The following is a 16585-nucleotide window of genomic DNA, read 5'->3' as shown; positions in this document are numbered from 1 at the left end:
TCTACGTTGACACTACAAGAACCTGTCAGAAGGAACAGGTTAAGTGACCCATAGTTCCTTACATTGCTTGATGCTCTGTGATACCTGGCTATGGTTTTCATTTCAATGAATGTTTAGTATAATTTTTTAGTCAGATGGATCTATTAATTTACAACTCAGAGGGGGATGTACATGCAATCCCCCCCCCCCCAAAAAAAAAAAGAAGAAAAAAAAGGAAGGAATATAACAGTCAAACCTGGCTTAACAGCCACCTGCCATACTATGACCACTGAAAAATTCCCCCTGAGAGAAAAGCCATGTGAAAAGACCTTGTCTGCAGAGACCACCTGTATATAATGGCCACATTTTTCTTCTCCTTGCGTTGCCATTATAGACAGGTTTTACGTTATTTGTATATCACTTCTGTCCAGTTGCCAAACACAATTAACAAAAGAGACACTTACTGTAAATGAAAGGCCCCATTGGGCATTACTAAATCATCCAAATTAGATGTCATAGTAAACATACAACATACTATGCTTAATGGAAAAAGCACAAAGCAAGACAATTTGTCACATAGATGACACATGAAATGTACTAGGTAGAATTGTGACATGATGCACTCATTACACAGCTATGTATTTTGATGCTGTCATGTACAGTAATGAGATGAGAATTTGACTTAAAGCTGAGACTGCAACGATCATTTCCATGTCTCTGTCCCCTTGTTGTTTTTTGCCATTAATTGATGTCTGATTGATGTTTTTAAACATTTCAGTGGAATTTGTGACATCTCAACATGACCTAATTTTAGCTCACAAAAAGTCTAGAGGCCACAATATCGAAGTGGACAAACAGTATTCTCTGCTTGATTTGAGGAATACAGTGTATTTCTTCAGCAATCGATCTGTGGTTAGTCTCCCTGAATGTGTCAACTCAGCTACATCTGTAAATTTATTTTAAAGGGAAGATAAACCCAAAGAGCAATGTGGATTGAGTGAAAGCAGCAAAATTAGTAGAACACATCAGTGAAAGTTTGAGGAAAATCGGACAATCGATGCAAGAGTTATGAATTTTTAAAGTTTTGGTGTTGGAACCGCTGGATGAGGAGACTACTAGAGGATATGACGTATGAGTGGACAACAATACAAAGAAGATATAAAGGAAATTCAACAAAAATTCACTTTTCTAGTTTTATGAAAGAGCAATGGACCTAACGCTTTCAGAAAGCAGGAGGAATAATTGCTACCCTTAACATATGTCAACATCAAGTTGATGGAATTTGTAATTTTCATGAAAAATGGATTTTTGTAGAATTTTCTTTATATTTTCTTGGTATTGTTGTCCACTCATACGTCATAACCTCTAGTAGTCTCCTCATCCAGCGGTTCCAACACCAAAACTTTAAAAATTCATAACTTTTGCATCGATTGTCCAATTTTCTTCAAACTTTCACTGATGTGTTCTACTTATGTTGCTGCTTTCACTCAATCTACATTGCTCTTGGGGTTTATCTTCCCTTTACGAATAGACTACTTCGATAAATGCTAGTCAAAAAAACATGATCTTGTCTATGAGTCAGTATAGGCTGTGTGGCTCCTACACATTTTTGTCCTTTCCCCACACATAACTATACACATGTATTCAACTTGAAAAGTCATGGAAAATTATTATTTTTTTTTTTGGAGAATATAAGCTTTAGAGGATGAACATGCATCATCCTATATCATCATGGGATTAAGATAAAGTAAGTGCATTTATGAATATATTTTTCCCTGTCTCTCATTTCTAGGATCTCACTGGAATAGAAGATATGGAAAGATGTCGCAATATCCTGGATCAACATGACTGGAATATTGAGGTAAATGGCAAAGACGATGTTTTCACGCACCTGTAGGTGATAACAAGTTCCCAAAAACAATGGTGTACATCCATCTTTAGATATCAGTGGAAATCACAGTCAACTATTGGTACTGTAATTACCTGGTCAACATTGAATTAGATGCTGGTATAGAATGGATGACTAAACAGTGTAAAAGGAACTTTGCATGAGAATTTGATTTATGAATATTTAAGTAGAGCACACAGATGTTACGAGAGTATTTTGTGGTTCATGTATCATGTACAAATGCAAGAAATAGCGAGACACACAACATTATTTGTTTGTACAGCCAATGGATTTTGCAAGTAATAATATGAAACCAAGATGACAGTATTCTGAACCTTGTCTGATTGCTAACACACTTCAGAGGATTTTTTCCTCAAGGGCGTACAGTTGTATGTGTGTGATGCCAGTCGAAACTTTATGCTCATAGTTTGACAGTGGAATGACTTTATATGGTCATGACATGGTTGAATTGTGGAATAGCACCCTAGAACATTCTGTCCTTGAGAAAGGGGAAGGGAGGGGGGTTAAAACTTGTGTCATAGATTAGCATGCAGTTGTATCGTGTGAGGTCCATAACAATCATTCTAGTACGTCTGAGCATCAAGATTGCTGAGTGAGTTGCGATCTTTGGTGATCTGCAGGTGCAGCGTGCACTAATAAGTTCCATGAATGATGAAGAGGGGCCAGTTGATGGGTGGCGATAGTGAAGAGAGCTTGTCAGTCTGCAAGTTGCAGTCTTACTACAGGCGCACACACCCGGTATTTGCGGGAGCGCTGTTGGATGATAGTGCCGATCACCATTAGCATTGATACGCAGATTGCCGAAGTTGAGCTGTCATCAAGAGTAAAGCGCGTAGGTGTTGCTACATGTAGGTGACGTTGCCTTCGTTGTCTTCTCCGCACAGTCTGTAGTGATGCCAGGGTGTGTGCATATATATATGCTTCTTAGTATGACGTCACAAAAGAAGTTTGCTAAAGCTGTTATCCCCCTCAGCAGAATCATGAGCTGAACTGTGATCGGACCACTGACTACAGTGGATCGGACTTCTTCGGACTCGGGGAAATGGGTCACAGCGTAAGCGCTAAAGAGGAGTCGATAGCATAGGTCTCTTTAGGAATCTTGCGCCGTGCGCCCGCGTACGCATTCGACTAAACCACTGGGTCTATGTGCCTTTAATATGTTTGTATGAGATGTCTACAAGCCCAGCTCATCCGTGTTAAAGAGGTTACATTGAGATGACATTGAGATGCTTACCTGAACAGAAAATATGGAACCTGCTGTGAATTTCCAAGAAAACATGTCTTCGGCCAATGTCGCAATACTCTTGGCAAGTCACGATGTCATCCGCCCAGAGTGAGCTTGGTTTCTACTCCAAGAGGAAAATAATTGTGACTAACCTTGGCGACTGTCCTAGCAAACCATGAATACATCGCTTGTATGCTGTCTGTTATGGTGACGTCATTTAGAGAATGAATGTGTGTGCATGTGTTTAGGTTTATGAGCCTTATAGTGGACTGTGTTCAACTGTGAAAGTGCTTTCATTCATCATCAATCTCTTGATCAGTATTCCTAAGATTGTTACAAATCTACTGAGAATATATATGCTTAATAGAACTAAAGTTGTAAAAAGGTGGGATTTTGATAGGGGAAGTGTGCCGAAGTTATGATCTGATTGAATCTCTGAATCCCCAAGTTCCAACTTCAACTCTGTGTCCTGTCTGTCCTCCCACTGGCATTTCATGGGGCTGGTTGTTATCAGCTTCTCTCTTTTTTCCCATTCCTGCCAACATTAGATGTGTTTAGAGGAGCCAAAAAAAGCAAACAAACTCCATAACACCCCCCCCCCCCCCCAAAGAAAAAAAAAAAAATAAATAAATAAATAAAAAATAAATAAATAAAATTGGGCACAGTGATTGCTCCTCTCTGAAAGCTGTTATGTCATGCAGACTTGAATGGTGACTCTTAAAGCCTTTTGTGAAAATTGTAACGATTGTGGTATTTGGGGACTTTTTTTATTTCACAGACCGCTGTGCAAGACACACTCAATGTGTCCGAGGGCAGACCGACGGTCTACGACAGGTCTACGCCATCGTCTCAGCAGCCCGTACGCACGCCTGAAGTGAACACACACCCAAGGGACCAGAGGTATATAGTCCGTGGCCTCTCTTATAAAGAACTTTGGTGTACATGGTACACATTTCATGAGCAGTTATGATTGTTGTTGCCTGTATCAAAGTGGAAACCAGGCATTAGCTGCATGATTATCAGTTGTTACACTGGCAGTAGTGGTTTTGTTTTCTTTATATTTTGTTTTTTTGTTTTTTGTTTTAAATATTGATAACTATCTCTACCAATAAAATCCAGAGTTTGATGGTTGCAGTTTAGTGAGATTCACCTGTGGTGAGCTGTTGTAGCAAGTACAGGTGTGTTCAAACTGACATACTCATGTGCCTTGGGTATTTAAAGCAGAACTTGACCAGGGAAATGTTAACGTTTTGCCTGTGATTAAATGGGAACTTACCTTAAAGGCATACGATCGTCATCCCTTATGGTACATAAACTCCGAACGACCGAAGTTTGTGCATGCAATTGCGCAATGCCAGACTCGGTGCTATATCCATAAACGTGTGGGACAATGCTGCCACTGAGACACGTGTGTGTGTACGCATCATACACAAACATTGTCACCGCAAGCTGCGGTGATTTGAGGAGAGAGGCCAGAAGACGCGTGGCTCTTTTGGCCTCTCTTCATGCGCATGCGCACTGAGAGTGTGCGTCCATTCGGAAGCTCTTGTGGCTCGCTTGGACAGCCATTTTGGGTTAGGAGATTTGTAGCACAGAGCTCTTGTAGTCTAGAGTGTTGTTCGCTGACCCATTGAGCCAGCGCTATTCTCATTCGGGGTCACTACATTTGATACAGAATGGGGGAGGCAGCGTGTTGCGTTCGTCTCCGTGCGGCACAAACCACTCGCCACGATTGTATGCCTTTAATTGAGCAAGTAGGATTCTTCCACCCCCCCCCAAAAAAAAAAAAAAAAAGCAGTGTACATGGTGGATATTTGTTAGATCGTTGTACAAACATTTATGAGATGCTGTCATTTTTAGATCAAGCCAGTCTCGACTTGGGGGTCATGAATTACAGTGTTGCAGCAAAAATTGTCACCTATCCTTCAGTACGATCCTACGGACCCCGGTTTGATTCCTGGTCTCAATGAGCAATGTTGAATGTAATCCCTCTTGTAAGAGGCAAAACACTCTGTCCCTCGGATATGACATTAAATGAATGCCTCATGTGTGAGAGAGTCGCAACTCATGCACATCAAAGATCCTTCTTCATTTATTCATCGCAAAGAGCAGGGTGTTTAACCTGCCGAAGTGGTGCCGCCTTACATCCAACTGGGCCCCATGGAAGACCAGCTATTGCAGCTAGCTATTGCAGCTGAATATGGGCTATCCAGCCATCTTCTTAGATGGAAATGAAACAAACAAACTCTTTCTTCAATCACAGAGTTTACACAGTAGCACGACCACGGGCCAACATGTCATGGGTGCAATGGAGCTACGCCATGCTCCTTCTTCCGTTCCGACTCTGCTATTCCACAATATTCGACATCCTGAGATGGACCTTACGGCTCTTCTGGCCGGACCCGCGGCGCATAGTCACAGACCCCCGTGGCGACGTGATCTCGTTTATCAACAAGTTCGAGGAAAAATATGGGACGAATCACCCAGTGTTCTACCGTGGCAGTTATAGCGAGGTAATCATTGCAATATTACTAAGTTTGCCATAAATTTTGTCATCTTTTAACATCATTAAAGAAAAAAAAACAGGTCAAATAAAAAAAACAATTTCTATGTTTCACACTCAGCAACAAAGTTGTTGTTTTGATAGAAGTAGGTTTATCAGTTCTGAGGTTTGTTTGTTACAGTTCTGAGGTTTGTTTGTTACAGTTCTGAGGTTTGTTTGTTAGAGATCAAGTATCATTTTTTTTTGGGGGGGGGCAGAGATATCACCAGATGGATATACCATAACACTTTTAGGATGATATATGATTATGTTACAATATCATATTGCAAAAATGCACTGTGACGTGATCATATTTTCATACCATCTTTTAATATCATCATAAATACCAGGTCAGATAAAAAGCAATTTCTGTGTTCCACTCTCAGCACCAAAGCTGTTGTTTTGATACAAGTAGTTTTATCAGTTCTGAGGGTTGATGGTTAAAGACCAAGTATAATTTTCTTTAAATTACCAGATGGATGTGATGTAACATTTGGCGGATGAAATATAATTTTATTATAAAAGTGCAAAAGGCTTTGTGACATGCTCACAAGCAAACATGCTTTCTGATCAAAATCTCTTGGATCTCGTGTAATATTTTCATCATTAACAAAACACCAAAAGATATGTTTTTATTCTTTGGCATACGCAGTCTGCGACACATTGTAACTATAATAAACTTATCTTCAACTTGCAAAACCCAGCATAACCCAAACTACATGGGCACCTTCTGAATAAAAAAACAAAGACATTTACAATCCCTTCAGCTGATTTTTGTTCTTTCAGTGTCGTTATAAATAGAGTCAACTGTCTGTTATCCTATGTGCTCTTGGTTTGCATGATTCTGCATTTCAGGCTCTTGCTGAGGCCAAGAGAGATTTAAAGTTCTTATTAGTTTATCTCCATGGAGACGACCACCAAGATACAGATGACTTCTGTAGGTAAGTGAAGGAAGATTTCCTTGGGAAAAGGAGGGGTAGGGGTCAGCAAGGGATAGGGCCTTGCAGGGGCGGATCCAGGAATTCCGTTAAGGGGAGGGGCCTTTACAAAATTAAAGGGGGGGTGCAGCACCCCCCTTTTTTATGCCTCCGCAACGAAGTGGCCGGAGGCATTATGTTTTCGGGTCGTCCGTCCGTCCGTCCGTACGTACGTCCGTCCGTCCCGTTTTGTTTTTGTCGATATCTCAAGAACCGTGTGGTGGTTTTACATCAAACTTGGTATGAGGGTATATCCTTAGGGGATAATACTTTGTGTGGATTTTAGGGTCACAGGTTATTTTGTGAAAAAAAAATAATTGAAATTTCATGTTTTTCTCCATATCTCGCAAATGGTTCAAGGTATCTTCATGGAACTTAGTATATATGCTTGTACCGATGGGCAGTGATTATCTAGGGAAGTTGGGGGTCATGGGTCAAAGGTCAGGGGGTCAAAGGTCAAGGTCAACTCCTCAAAATATCACTACTTTCCTTAAAATGCAATATGCCTGAAGGTTTTTTTTTTAAAACTTGATGTATGGCATGTATTACCCAATATATATTTTTGGGGAAGTTTCTTGCCAAAAGGTCAAAGGTCAAAAGGTAAAAGGTCAAGTGAAAGTGCTAAATTGCACTTTTTCCTCCATATCTCGAAAGTAACTCAAGGTATCATCATGAAACTTACATATTTATGCATGTTCTACCTAACAGTGATTCTCTGTGGAACTGTGGGGTCAAAGGTCAAACGAAAGGTTTAGATAATGCTATTTTCCCATTTGATACTGAAATTATACTTTTTCTCAATACCTTGAAAATTACTCAATGCATAAACTTATAAAAGGGTCAAAAGTCAAGTAAAAATCATCAGTTCCCCAAATACCTGCACTCTGACATTTTAATCATTCATCCAATTGAACCTAGTTTTAGGAAAGTGAACATTCAGCACATTTGTGTCAGACCTGTCATTTTGATATTTTGCCAATTGTGTGAAACTGTCATCACACATTGTCAAGACATTGTACTATACACCTATTACGAGAACCATGCATTATGGCGGAGGCATATCAGTCGCCGTAGCGATATATCTGGTTTTCTTTTTATTTCTTTTGTTTTATTCTACAAAAAAAAATAAAGAGGGGGCTGCGCCCGGTGGGCCCCCCTCTGGATCCACCACTGCCTTGTGATAAAGGGTGCTGGATCATAAAGGTCTCCCCCCCCCCCCCCCCCCCTTTGAGTAAAATGGACTAGCCCGAGCCCCGTCACCTTTTAGATACTGAAATAAATCTGGATTAAAAATAACCCACACGAGCCTGTCAACAACTAATTAGGGTGTGGCTGATGAGGGTGAATTCACTTTTTCAAGTGTTGCAACACTTGAGAAAGAGCGAATCGCTTCAAAATATATGTACTGAAATAAACTGTTGGTGAATACAGCATGAACTTGGTTTCAGTCTTTTATTCACCAACAGCTTATTTCGGCACACAAATTTTAGAGCGATTCACTCTTTCTCAGTTCAGTATCAAGTGTGGGTTCCTCAAGTGTTGAGTATCTTTCTGAAGCGCTTCAACACTTGAGAAAGAGCGAATCGCTCGAAAATTTGTGTGCCGAAATAAACTGTTGGTGATGGTTTCAGTTTTGTATTTACCAAAAGTTTACTTCGGCACACACATTTTTGAGCGATTCACTCTTTCTCAAGTGCTAGAATACAGCATGAACTTAGTTTCAGTTTTGTTTTTGATGATATATATCTATATGTATTTTGCATTAGAAATTGACATTGAAAATAATCACACATGCTTTTGCTTTCCTATATAACAAACACCCACTCCAAACAAATAATATATCACACGCAAGATAAATTTCAAAGATAAAGAAATGAAAAAAAAAAGTTAGAAAAATAATATGTGCTAAAAAGTTTATCAACATTCACTAAGAAGTTTGGAATGCATAAACATTTCAGCACTCATCATTTTCATTTTTTTTTTTATTACTGAAATTGTATTTTATATCAATTCATTTGTTTGGAGGGGGTGTAGCTTTGGGAAGGTTACCAGATTAATAGATCGATACATCTACCTCTTGTTCAGTGGCCTCTTGCAATGATGTACTGTTGGCAATAGAGTCGGCCCCTCTCCTGACCATACAGTTAACAAGAGGCCACCAAGCAAGAGGGAGATTGATTGGTCTACCAGAATTATAGCTTAAAATTGATTGGACTGTGGCCATGCATCGTATTTGCACAAAGAAATATTTTTATACTGACACAAATCCCATAACCAGAACTAATGTACTATGTAACACATAGGTACACTACCTGATCATAGTTAGTTTCTGAGAATTCAGTCCATACTAAATTGACATATTTTGGTGTAAAAAATACACTAAATTGCAAATGAAACGTTCGGTAACAATCAAAACCTGTCTGTATGGAATTCTGGTAATAAAAGTGTTACTTTATTCGAGGCCTTTTATCAGCTCTGGAACAAAAAGGGCAATGTCTCACTTACAGTTTTCATTTACACGAAAAGAGGTATGTCGGACAGTAGTAAGAGGGTCAGGAATATTGGGGATAATTTTTGTCAAGCCCACCGGAGGTGAGGGGAGACTAAGGGATAGCCTGCGGCGTCTGTCCGTCCGTTGTCCGTCCGTCCGTCCGTAACGCTATAAAAACTTGAATAACTCTGTACTCTGGGCTTCAATTTGAATCAAACTTGGAGGGCAGAGTGGTCATACAAAGTTTTACCTTTTACCAAGTATGAAGGTCATTTCAAGGTTAAAGGTCACAGGCAGGGGTCAATGAACTTTTAGGGCCCAATGTTAAGTTTTTAGGGCGCGTTTCGATCATGGGCCATAACTTTTGATCCGTAAGTGTATTTGTGACCAAACTTGGATGGTAGATGTACCTTGGGGAGTTGATGGTCACCACAAGGTCAATGGTCATAGGCAGAGGTCAATGAACTTTTAGGGCCCAATGTTAAGTTTTTAGGGGGCGTTTCGATTATGGGTCGTAACTTTTGATCCATAAGTCCGTTTGTGACTAAACTTGGATGGTAGATGTCCCTTTGGGAGTTGATGGTCACCACAAGGTCAAAGGTCACAGGCAGGGGTCAATGAACTTTTAGGGCCCAATGTTAAGTTTTTAGGGCGCATTTCGATTATGGGTCATAACTTTTGATCCATAAGTCTATTTGTGACCAAACTTGGATGGTAGATGTACCTTGGGGAGTTGATGGTCACCACAAGGTCAAAGGTCACAGGCAGAGGTCAATGAACTTTTAGGGCCCAATGTACTGTGCATTTATGTTTATGACTCCTAACTTTTGATCCATAGGTCCATTTGTGAACAAAATATTTTTAAAAAAAGGTGTTGTACGTTTGTGGGCGAGATACATTACGGCACTTGCCTTGTTTGAACTTAACAGTTTCTCCATAATAATATGATGCCACATTTTCAAGATAACGTTCAACTGATTTCATAATACAAGTGTCAATATAAATCTCCTCACTTATGTCACTTTGAAAAGGGGAACATCTTGGAAATCCAATCCACCGTTACACGGACATTGCTGGAAGATCAGCCATTGCAGGGCTTCAGAAGACACAATATCAGATTTGTTTATGTGCATATGGGTGTCAGCTTACCTCCCATCCTCCTGATACAGCATGGTCTCTTCTCCAGTCTCTCTTTTTTTTTTAAACGTATGAGATGAAATGTGATCCACCGTTACAAAATCGAGCAGGACATCGCTCAAAACATCTGTGACCCTCAATTAATTTACATAACATAGACATATGTTTTCAAAACTGATCTTTTCATGAAAAGTTGTTACCACCTACCCCTTTATTTCTGACACATCACCATGGAAAGGATGATTTCTGACTGTAACTACATTGTAATCTACCACGTTACCACCATTGCAAAAACAGTTCAACGCAGACATCAACCTGTAAAACTATTGTAGTTGTTTTGGGATGTCTCAATCATGTCAAAACCAATTAAACTTTCAGTTTCCCTCAGAATTGTGTGATCTTTAACATTTCAAAGAGTTGTTTCTAAATATCTCGCAAAAAGTTCAAAGCTGAATCCTCACCTCAACCAATACTATCCCATCCCTCAAAGTAGCAACACCCATTCAACAATATATGGAGGTACACTCTGCTGAGTGTGAATGTGATTTAATTGTAATTTTGTGTTGTTCATTCCATTTCAGAGACACACTAGGTAATGCTGAAGTAATAGAGTACATCAACTCCAGTCTTTTATTTTGGATTGCATCTGTAAACACTCCTGAAGGGTACAGAGGTGAGTTCAACCCAGCTTTTTCCTGCAGGTTGTATTCTATCTGATGCTTCCATTCCACAGAGATTTTTTTCTCATCAGTCACTCATTGGAAGCAAAGTTCATCGCTTCCTGCCACCCACCAAAGTGTATTGGATCACAGTCCGATGAATCCGACTTGAGTTGGTCGACTATCAGGTCAGTGTCGGACATGTCAGGCGGTGATCCGATGAGGCAAGATTGTCCAGTGAAGATCACATGTCACACGTCTGACACACTCACCTGATAGTCGACCAACCAAGTCGGATTCATCAGACTGCGATCTGATACACTTTGGTGTGTGGCCGGAAGCAACAAACTTTGCTTCCAAAGAGTGACCGATGAGGGAAAATCTCTGTGAAATGGAGGTATAATCTATGTGTGTCTTGAAAGAATGTCATTGTTAGGACTCTGGATGTTGTATGTGAGCACTAAAGTGATGATGTCAAAATCTTTTGTTATAGCTTGGGTTGGAGCCAGGTGTGAACGTGGTTAGCAACAATAGTGTTCACCGATATTCGGGCCAGGTGAGGTTGTTTAGAACCAGTTCCCATTACTATGAATGGCTATCACATCATACTTTGGTACTCTATGGCCCGTATTCACAAAACGTATTCACGAAACGTATTCACGAAGGTGGTTTAAACCTGGTTTAAACCTAGACCATGGCCTGAAATAAGCATACCTTTGACATGCTCGTATCAATGTGCATTTGTTACTGGACGTCTGTTGGCGTACGCAATATGTCAATCATGTTTATGCAGAAGAAATTTGCATAAACTATGGTTTAAATTTTGCACCATCTTCATGAATTCGGGCCTAAATGTTTCCCCAGTGTTCTCAAACTGGGGAAGAAAGTAGCATTAATTTTGGTATGTCTTTATGTCCTACGATATCAGGATGTGTGCAGGTATTTCAGAGCTGCCAAGTCTCCCTGATTCTGCAGGAGTCTCCCTGAAAATGTCAAAATCTGTTCATGTCTGAATAAGAGAATATTAAAATCTCCCTGATTTTGGAATTATTTTCGCTCATTGAAAATGCATGTAACACACATATATCTCCCTGATCGCTGTGCGGAATCTCCCTGATTTGGATGTGGGAATGTTGGCAGACCTGGTATTTGTAGCACAGTATCACAGAGATGCCAACGGTTACTTTTTTTGCCCTATTTTGTCGTGTTTTTACTCCTCTTGTTTCTATTCCTCCCCCCCTTCTCCATCTCCAGTTTCATTAGCACTGCGGGAGAACACCTACCCCTTCCTCGGCCTCATCGTCCTGAGGGACAACAAGATGACCGTGGTCCTGAGGATAGAGGGCGCCGTCACGGCCGAGCAGCTGCTGGAGCGGCTGCGGCGCACGACGTCGGAGACGGAGGGCTACCTGGTGGCGATGCGGATGGAGCGCCAGGAGCGTAACCTTGCCAACACGCTCAGGCAGGAGCAGGATGCGGCCTACCAGGAATCGCTCCGGCAAGACCAGGAGAAGGTGAGAAGAAGGAGCAAGTCTCCCCACCCCCACCCTCCAAGTCACTGGATTATGGCAACTCAAAATTGCCCTCTGAGGTACTGTCTGTGCCAAATATTTAGCGAGTCTAATTTTTAGCAAATCGGTACCTCCTGACAATATCGCGAGTGGTTAAAGGAAACCCAAGCCCAAAGAGAAATGTGGATTGAGTGAAAGCAGCAACATTAGTAGAACACATCAGTGAAAGTTTGAGAAAAATTGGACAATCGATGCAAAAGTTATGAATTTTTAAAGGTTTGGTGTTGGAACCGCTGGATGAGGAGACTACTAGAGATTATGACGTATGTGTGGAAAACAATATAAAGAAGATATAAAGGGAATTCCACAATTTACAAAACTTCACTTTTCTAGCATAATGAAAGAGCACTTGACTAACCGCTTTCAGAAAGCAGGGGGAATTATTACTACCCTTAACCCTAACTTACCTGGGCTATTTAGCGAGCTTGAATTCCTGGGGGGGGGCATTATGGCCCCCCCTTCAGATCTCGGCCGTTGATCGCGCGATCGCTGCAAAATTGTGCATGAACATAAAGCCGGATGTAATCTACAAGACTGCTAAGTTAAATTTTCAAAAAATTTGCATTTTCTATTTTAAATCAATTAATTATGCAAATATATGCAAAAACCTCATTTTCGTCTGTAATTGGCTTATAAAAGCTTATGGAATGCTGATTTTTGGTGTAAATATTCCTAGTGACATTCCAAACATTTGTGTGTAAAAAAAAAATTCAGTATTAAAAGTAATTTTTTATGTTTTTTATTGTTTTATCAATTTTTAACGTATTTCTTTGTTTTTTCGAACTTCTGTTTTTGTTGTTTTTTTCAGTGGAATTTGTCATACACATTTTTTGAAGCATAATTATACTAAAATAAATTGATTTCAGCCCTTAAAATTAAAAATATGAATTAATTGAAAAAACACAATTTGTATTGACTTTGTACACAAAATCACGTTTTTGAGCAATTTTGGGGTTGACGAAAAATTTTTGAAGGGGCGTGGCTTCGGAACGGTATGCCCGGGCGCGACAAATTTGGTCTCAAAAGTTGTGCGAGACTTGAAAGTAAAAAGTCAGCGAGCGGCGCGGTCAAAAAATTTTGCGCGCCGGAATGGTCGCGGAATTTGTCGGGGGGGGGGGGGGGGGGGGGGGGGCCATAATGCCCCCCCCCCCCCCCCCCCCCCCCCAGGTAAGTTAGGGTTAACATATGTCAGTATCAAGCTGATAGAATGTGTAATTTTCATGAAAAATGAATTTTGGCATAATTCTCTTTATATTTTCTTTATATTGTTGTCCACTCATGACGTCATAAACTCTAGTAGTCTCCTTATCCAGTGGTTCCAACACCAAAATTTTAAAAATTCATAACTTTTATATCGATTGTCCAATTCTACTCAAACTTTCACTGATGTGTTCTACTAATATTGCTGCTTGCACTCAGTCCATATTGCTCTTTGGGTTTTGGTTTCCTTTAAAGTTTGGACACAATGCTATGAGATCAAAGGAATCACTGATACAGTCACGTTTCCAGGTGAAGAAAAAGAAAATGCAGGATCCTGCCGTCTTAAGCATGTTAAGTGTTGTGGTAATGACACCCTTAACTCTTGTTTTCTGTAATCCTTTTTGATTTGTCTTTTTTTCTTTTGCAGGCAAGAAAAAAGAGGGAAGAACAAGAGCAGAAGGAGAAGGAAGAGCAAGAAAGACGAGATGAGGAGGAGGAGAGGCAGAAGAAGAAAGAGGTAAGTAGACCCGCACTTTAGCAGGATTAGTCATAGTGATTAGGATTAGGATGATCTGCCTATATGGTAGAGGGAGATGGACAGATCAAGAAAAAGAGCTGCTGTTTTATCTCTCTTTTTGGGGGGTTTGTGACCGAAGGAATCAACTTTTAAAACAAATATTAGAAAATCTAGCAGTTGCCAGGTGACAAAAGTGCAGGTTAAATACTCAGGTAATTTACCTCTCATTCTTTGCACCATGCAGATGATAGCTCTTTTGGTACATAACCTTCCAGCCATATCAGAGCAATTACCCCCTGAGGACAATCCCCCCTCCCCCCCCCCAGCTAAATACTGGTTAGTGCTAAAGTTAGAGTGAAGATTAGGGTTATGGTTTGGTTTAGGGTTTGGGGTAGGGTTAGGATTAGGTTCAGGATCAGGATTAGGGTTAGCGTCAGGAGAAGGGTGTGGGGTAATTGCCCAGGGGGTAATTGCCCTACCCCTCCCAGCATTTCATCTGGGACATCGCACAGAGACAGTCAAAACTCTACAGGTTGATGTGTTATACCAAGTAGCGCTGGCTACATGAGATCTTATGCTTATGCTCTTTCAGTGAATGAAATCCCTAGATTGTAATGGTCGGTGTGATAGTTACTATATAGATGCATGCTTTTTGTTCACAGCCTGTGTTAAGTTTTGAAGCCCTCCCCCCGCCCCCAAACCCCATAACTGAATGAATACACTTCTTTTGTCATGCTGTGATAGTCCTTTGTGACACACGGCATTGATCACATATATGGAATTACATTTACCAAATATGTCCTCGCAAATTTTTGTTTTGTATTATTGTTGTCATTGCAGCAAAGTCGTGTTTGAAATCACTATATGGATATGCGCATGCCCGTACTGTAAACGTCAATATTTTCACATGATTGATTTCTCGCGTTGAGCGACTCATAAACATGTTTGCGAGTTCTTGAATTCGTGCTGTGCTATTGTCAAACCATTCAAAACGTGCAGAGAAATTGTGAAGATATTTTCGCGGGTTTTAGAATTCGCGCTAGCCAGAAGTAGTGCGAAATACGCAAAAATTTATGTACTGCGAAAATTTCTGCATTTACAGTACTTGAGTCAGCTGTGTTTCAGTTTCAGAAAATGCACCTTTTGTACACACAAGACTTATTGACAAAATGTCAATTCCCGTTGGGGGGGAAAAGTGTTAAAATACATCTTCTGCCATTCAGAAGAAATGATTATAGACTATGTGTTCTGTATTGGGAAAAAGAAAGGATAAACCACCACTTTCATTTTCTCACTTAAATTTGTATGTTATCCCTTTGAGGACAGGTTGATTTTGCTACAACACACATTTCTCGAGTATTCTCAGGACTTATCTTCAACAGGTTCAGAATTGATAGATTAGGGCTATGTTTATGGGACTTTAGTTTAGTCACTAAACCTGAAAACATTGCATGCTGCCATATCCCTTCTTGCAGGATAGGGCCAGGCTTAGGATAGAGAAGGCGGCCAACCTCGAGGATGAACCAGACGGTAGTAACCCCAACGCCATCAAGATTCTTTTCAAGCTTCCCGACGGCAAGCGACTAGAGAGGGGCTTCCTGAAGACCTCCTCACTAGAGGTGAGAATGGCACGACCCCTTCCTTGGGATCCGTGTGCTTCTTGCGGGGATCATCTTGAGGACTTCCTTAAGACCTCCTCGCTAGAAGTGAGAATGACACCCCAAAAATCAATAATGCATCAAAATGTTCCTCAAATCTTGTTGTCGTTTTTTTCCTCACTCGTTGATCAGACCACAGCCCAATATTACGGCAACATGAGAACTGCAGCATAATGCTTTATGTAGAGGATACAAAGCATTATGTAATCCCAAATTGGATTGGTCTGATCTTCGATGAATTCTGCTTCAGCGTATTTATTTTTTTCTATACAGAATTGGTAAGAATTTTGTAGCCTTTTCCTTCTGATTTATGTCATCCATTTTTCGGTAGATTTTTTACATTTATAAGAATGAATCAAATCTGGTGTGGCAAATGATCTTCTGTAGTTTCCATAATATATTTCTTTGTTGTATGTTTTTGAATCCCCTGGCAGTGGCTTCTAAATGGGGTCTACTTTAATTAAGTTATAATTTTTTCACTGTTTCTCATGCTGTCTCCCCTCCCCCTTCACTCTCCCTTTATTATCCTTCTACAGGTCCTGTATGACTTTGTGTTTGTGCAAGATGGCGTGCCGGAGGAATTTCAGCTGCAGACCAACTATCCACGCCGCATCCTCCAGTGCCTACCCCAGGAGGAGGGCGTGACGGTCCCCACGATAGGGGAGGCGGGTCTGAGTCAACGAGAGATGTTGTACGTCCAGGACATCAGTGATTAGAGCA

General features: G+C 40.5%; 1 protein-coding gene across 1 annotated transcript; it reads left to right on the top strand.

Annotated features, from left to right (window-relative positions):
- Positions 1-1771: 1771 nt before the first annotated feature.
- LOC139735640 (FAS-associated factor 2-like) lies at positions 1772-16581 on the top strand (the record flags this gene model as incomplete). Its single annotated transcript, XM_071646390.1, has 9 exons — positions 1772-1840; positions 3892-4013; positions 5377-5626; positions 6511-6596; positions 10842-10933; positions 12174-12433; positions 14118-14207; positions 15683-15826; positions 16402-16581. Coding segments are annotated over 9 exons (1293 nt in total), but the record flags the coding sequence as incomplete, so codon positions are not given.
- Positions 16582-16585: the final 4 nt, after the last annotated feature.

This window comes from Diadema antillarum, unplaced genomic scaffold (assembly GCF_040938485.1).
Source record: "Diadema antillarum isolate AM-2024a unplaced genomic scaffold, OU_Dant_1.0 seq00000589_RagTag, whole genome shotgun sequence".
Lineage (NCBI taxonomy): Eukaryota > Metazoa > Echinodermata > Echinoidea > Diadematoida > Diadematidae > Diadema > Diadema antillarum.
The sequence above is the reverse complement of the archived record's forward strand: the minus strand, read 5'-3'. Positions and strand labels throughout refer to the sequence as shown.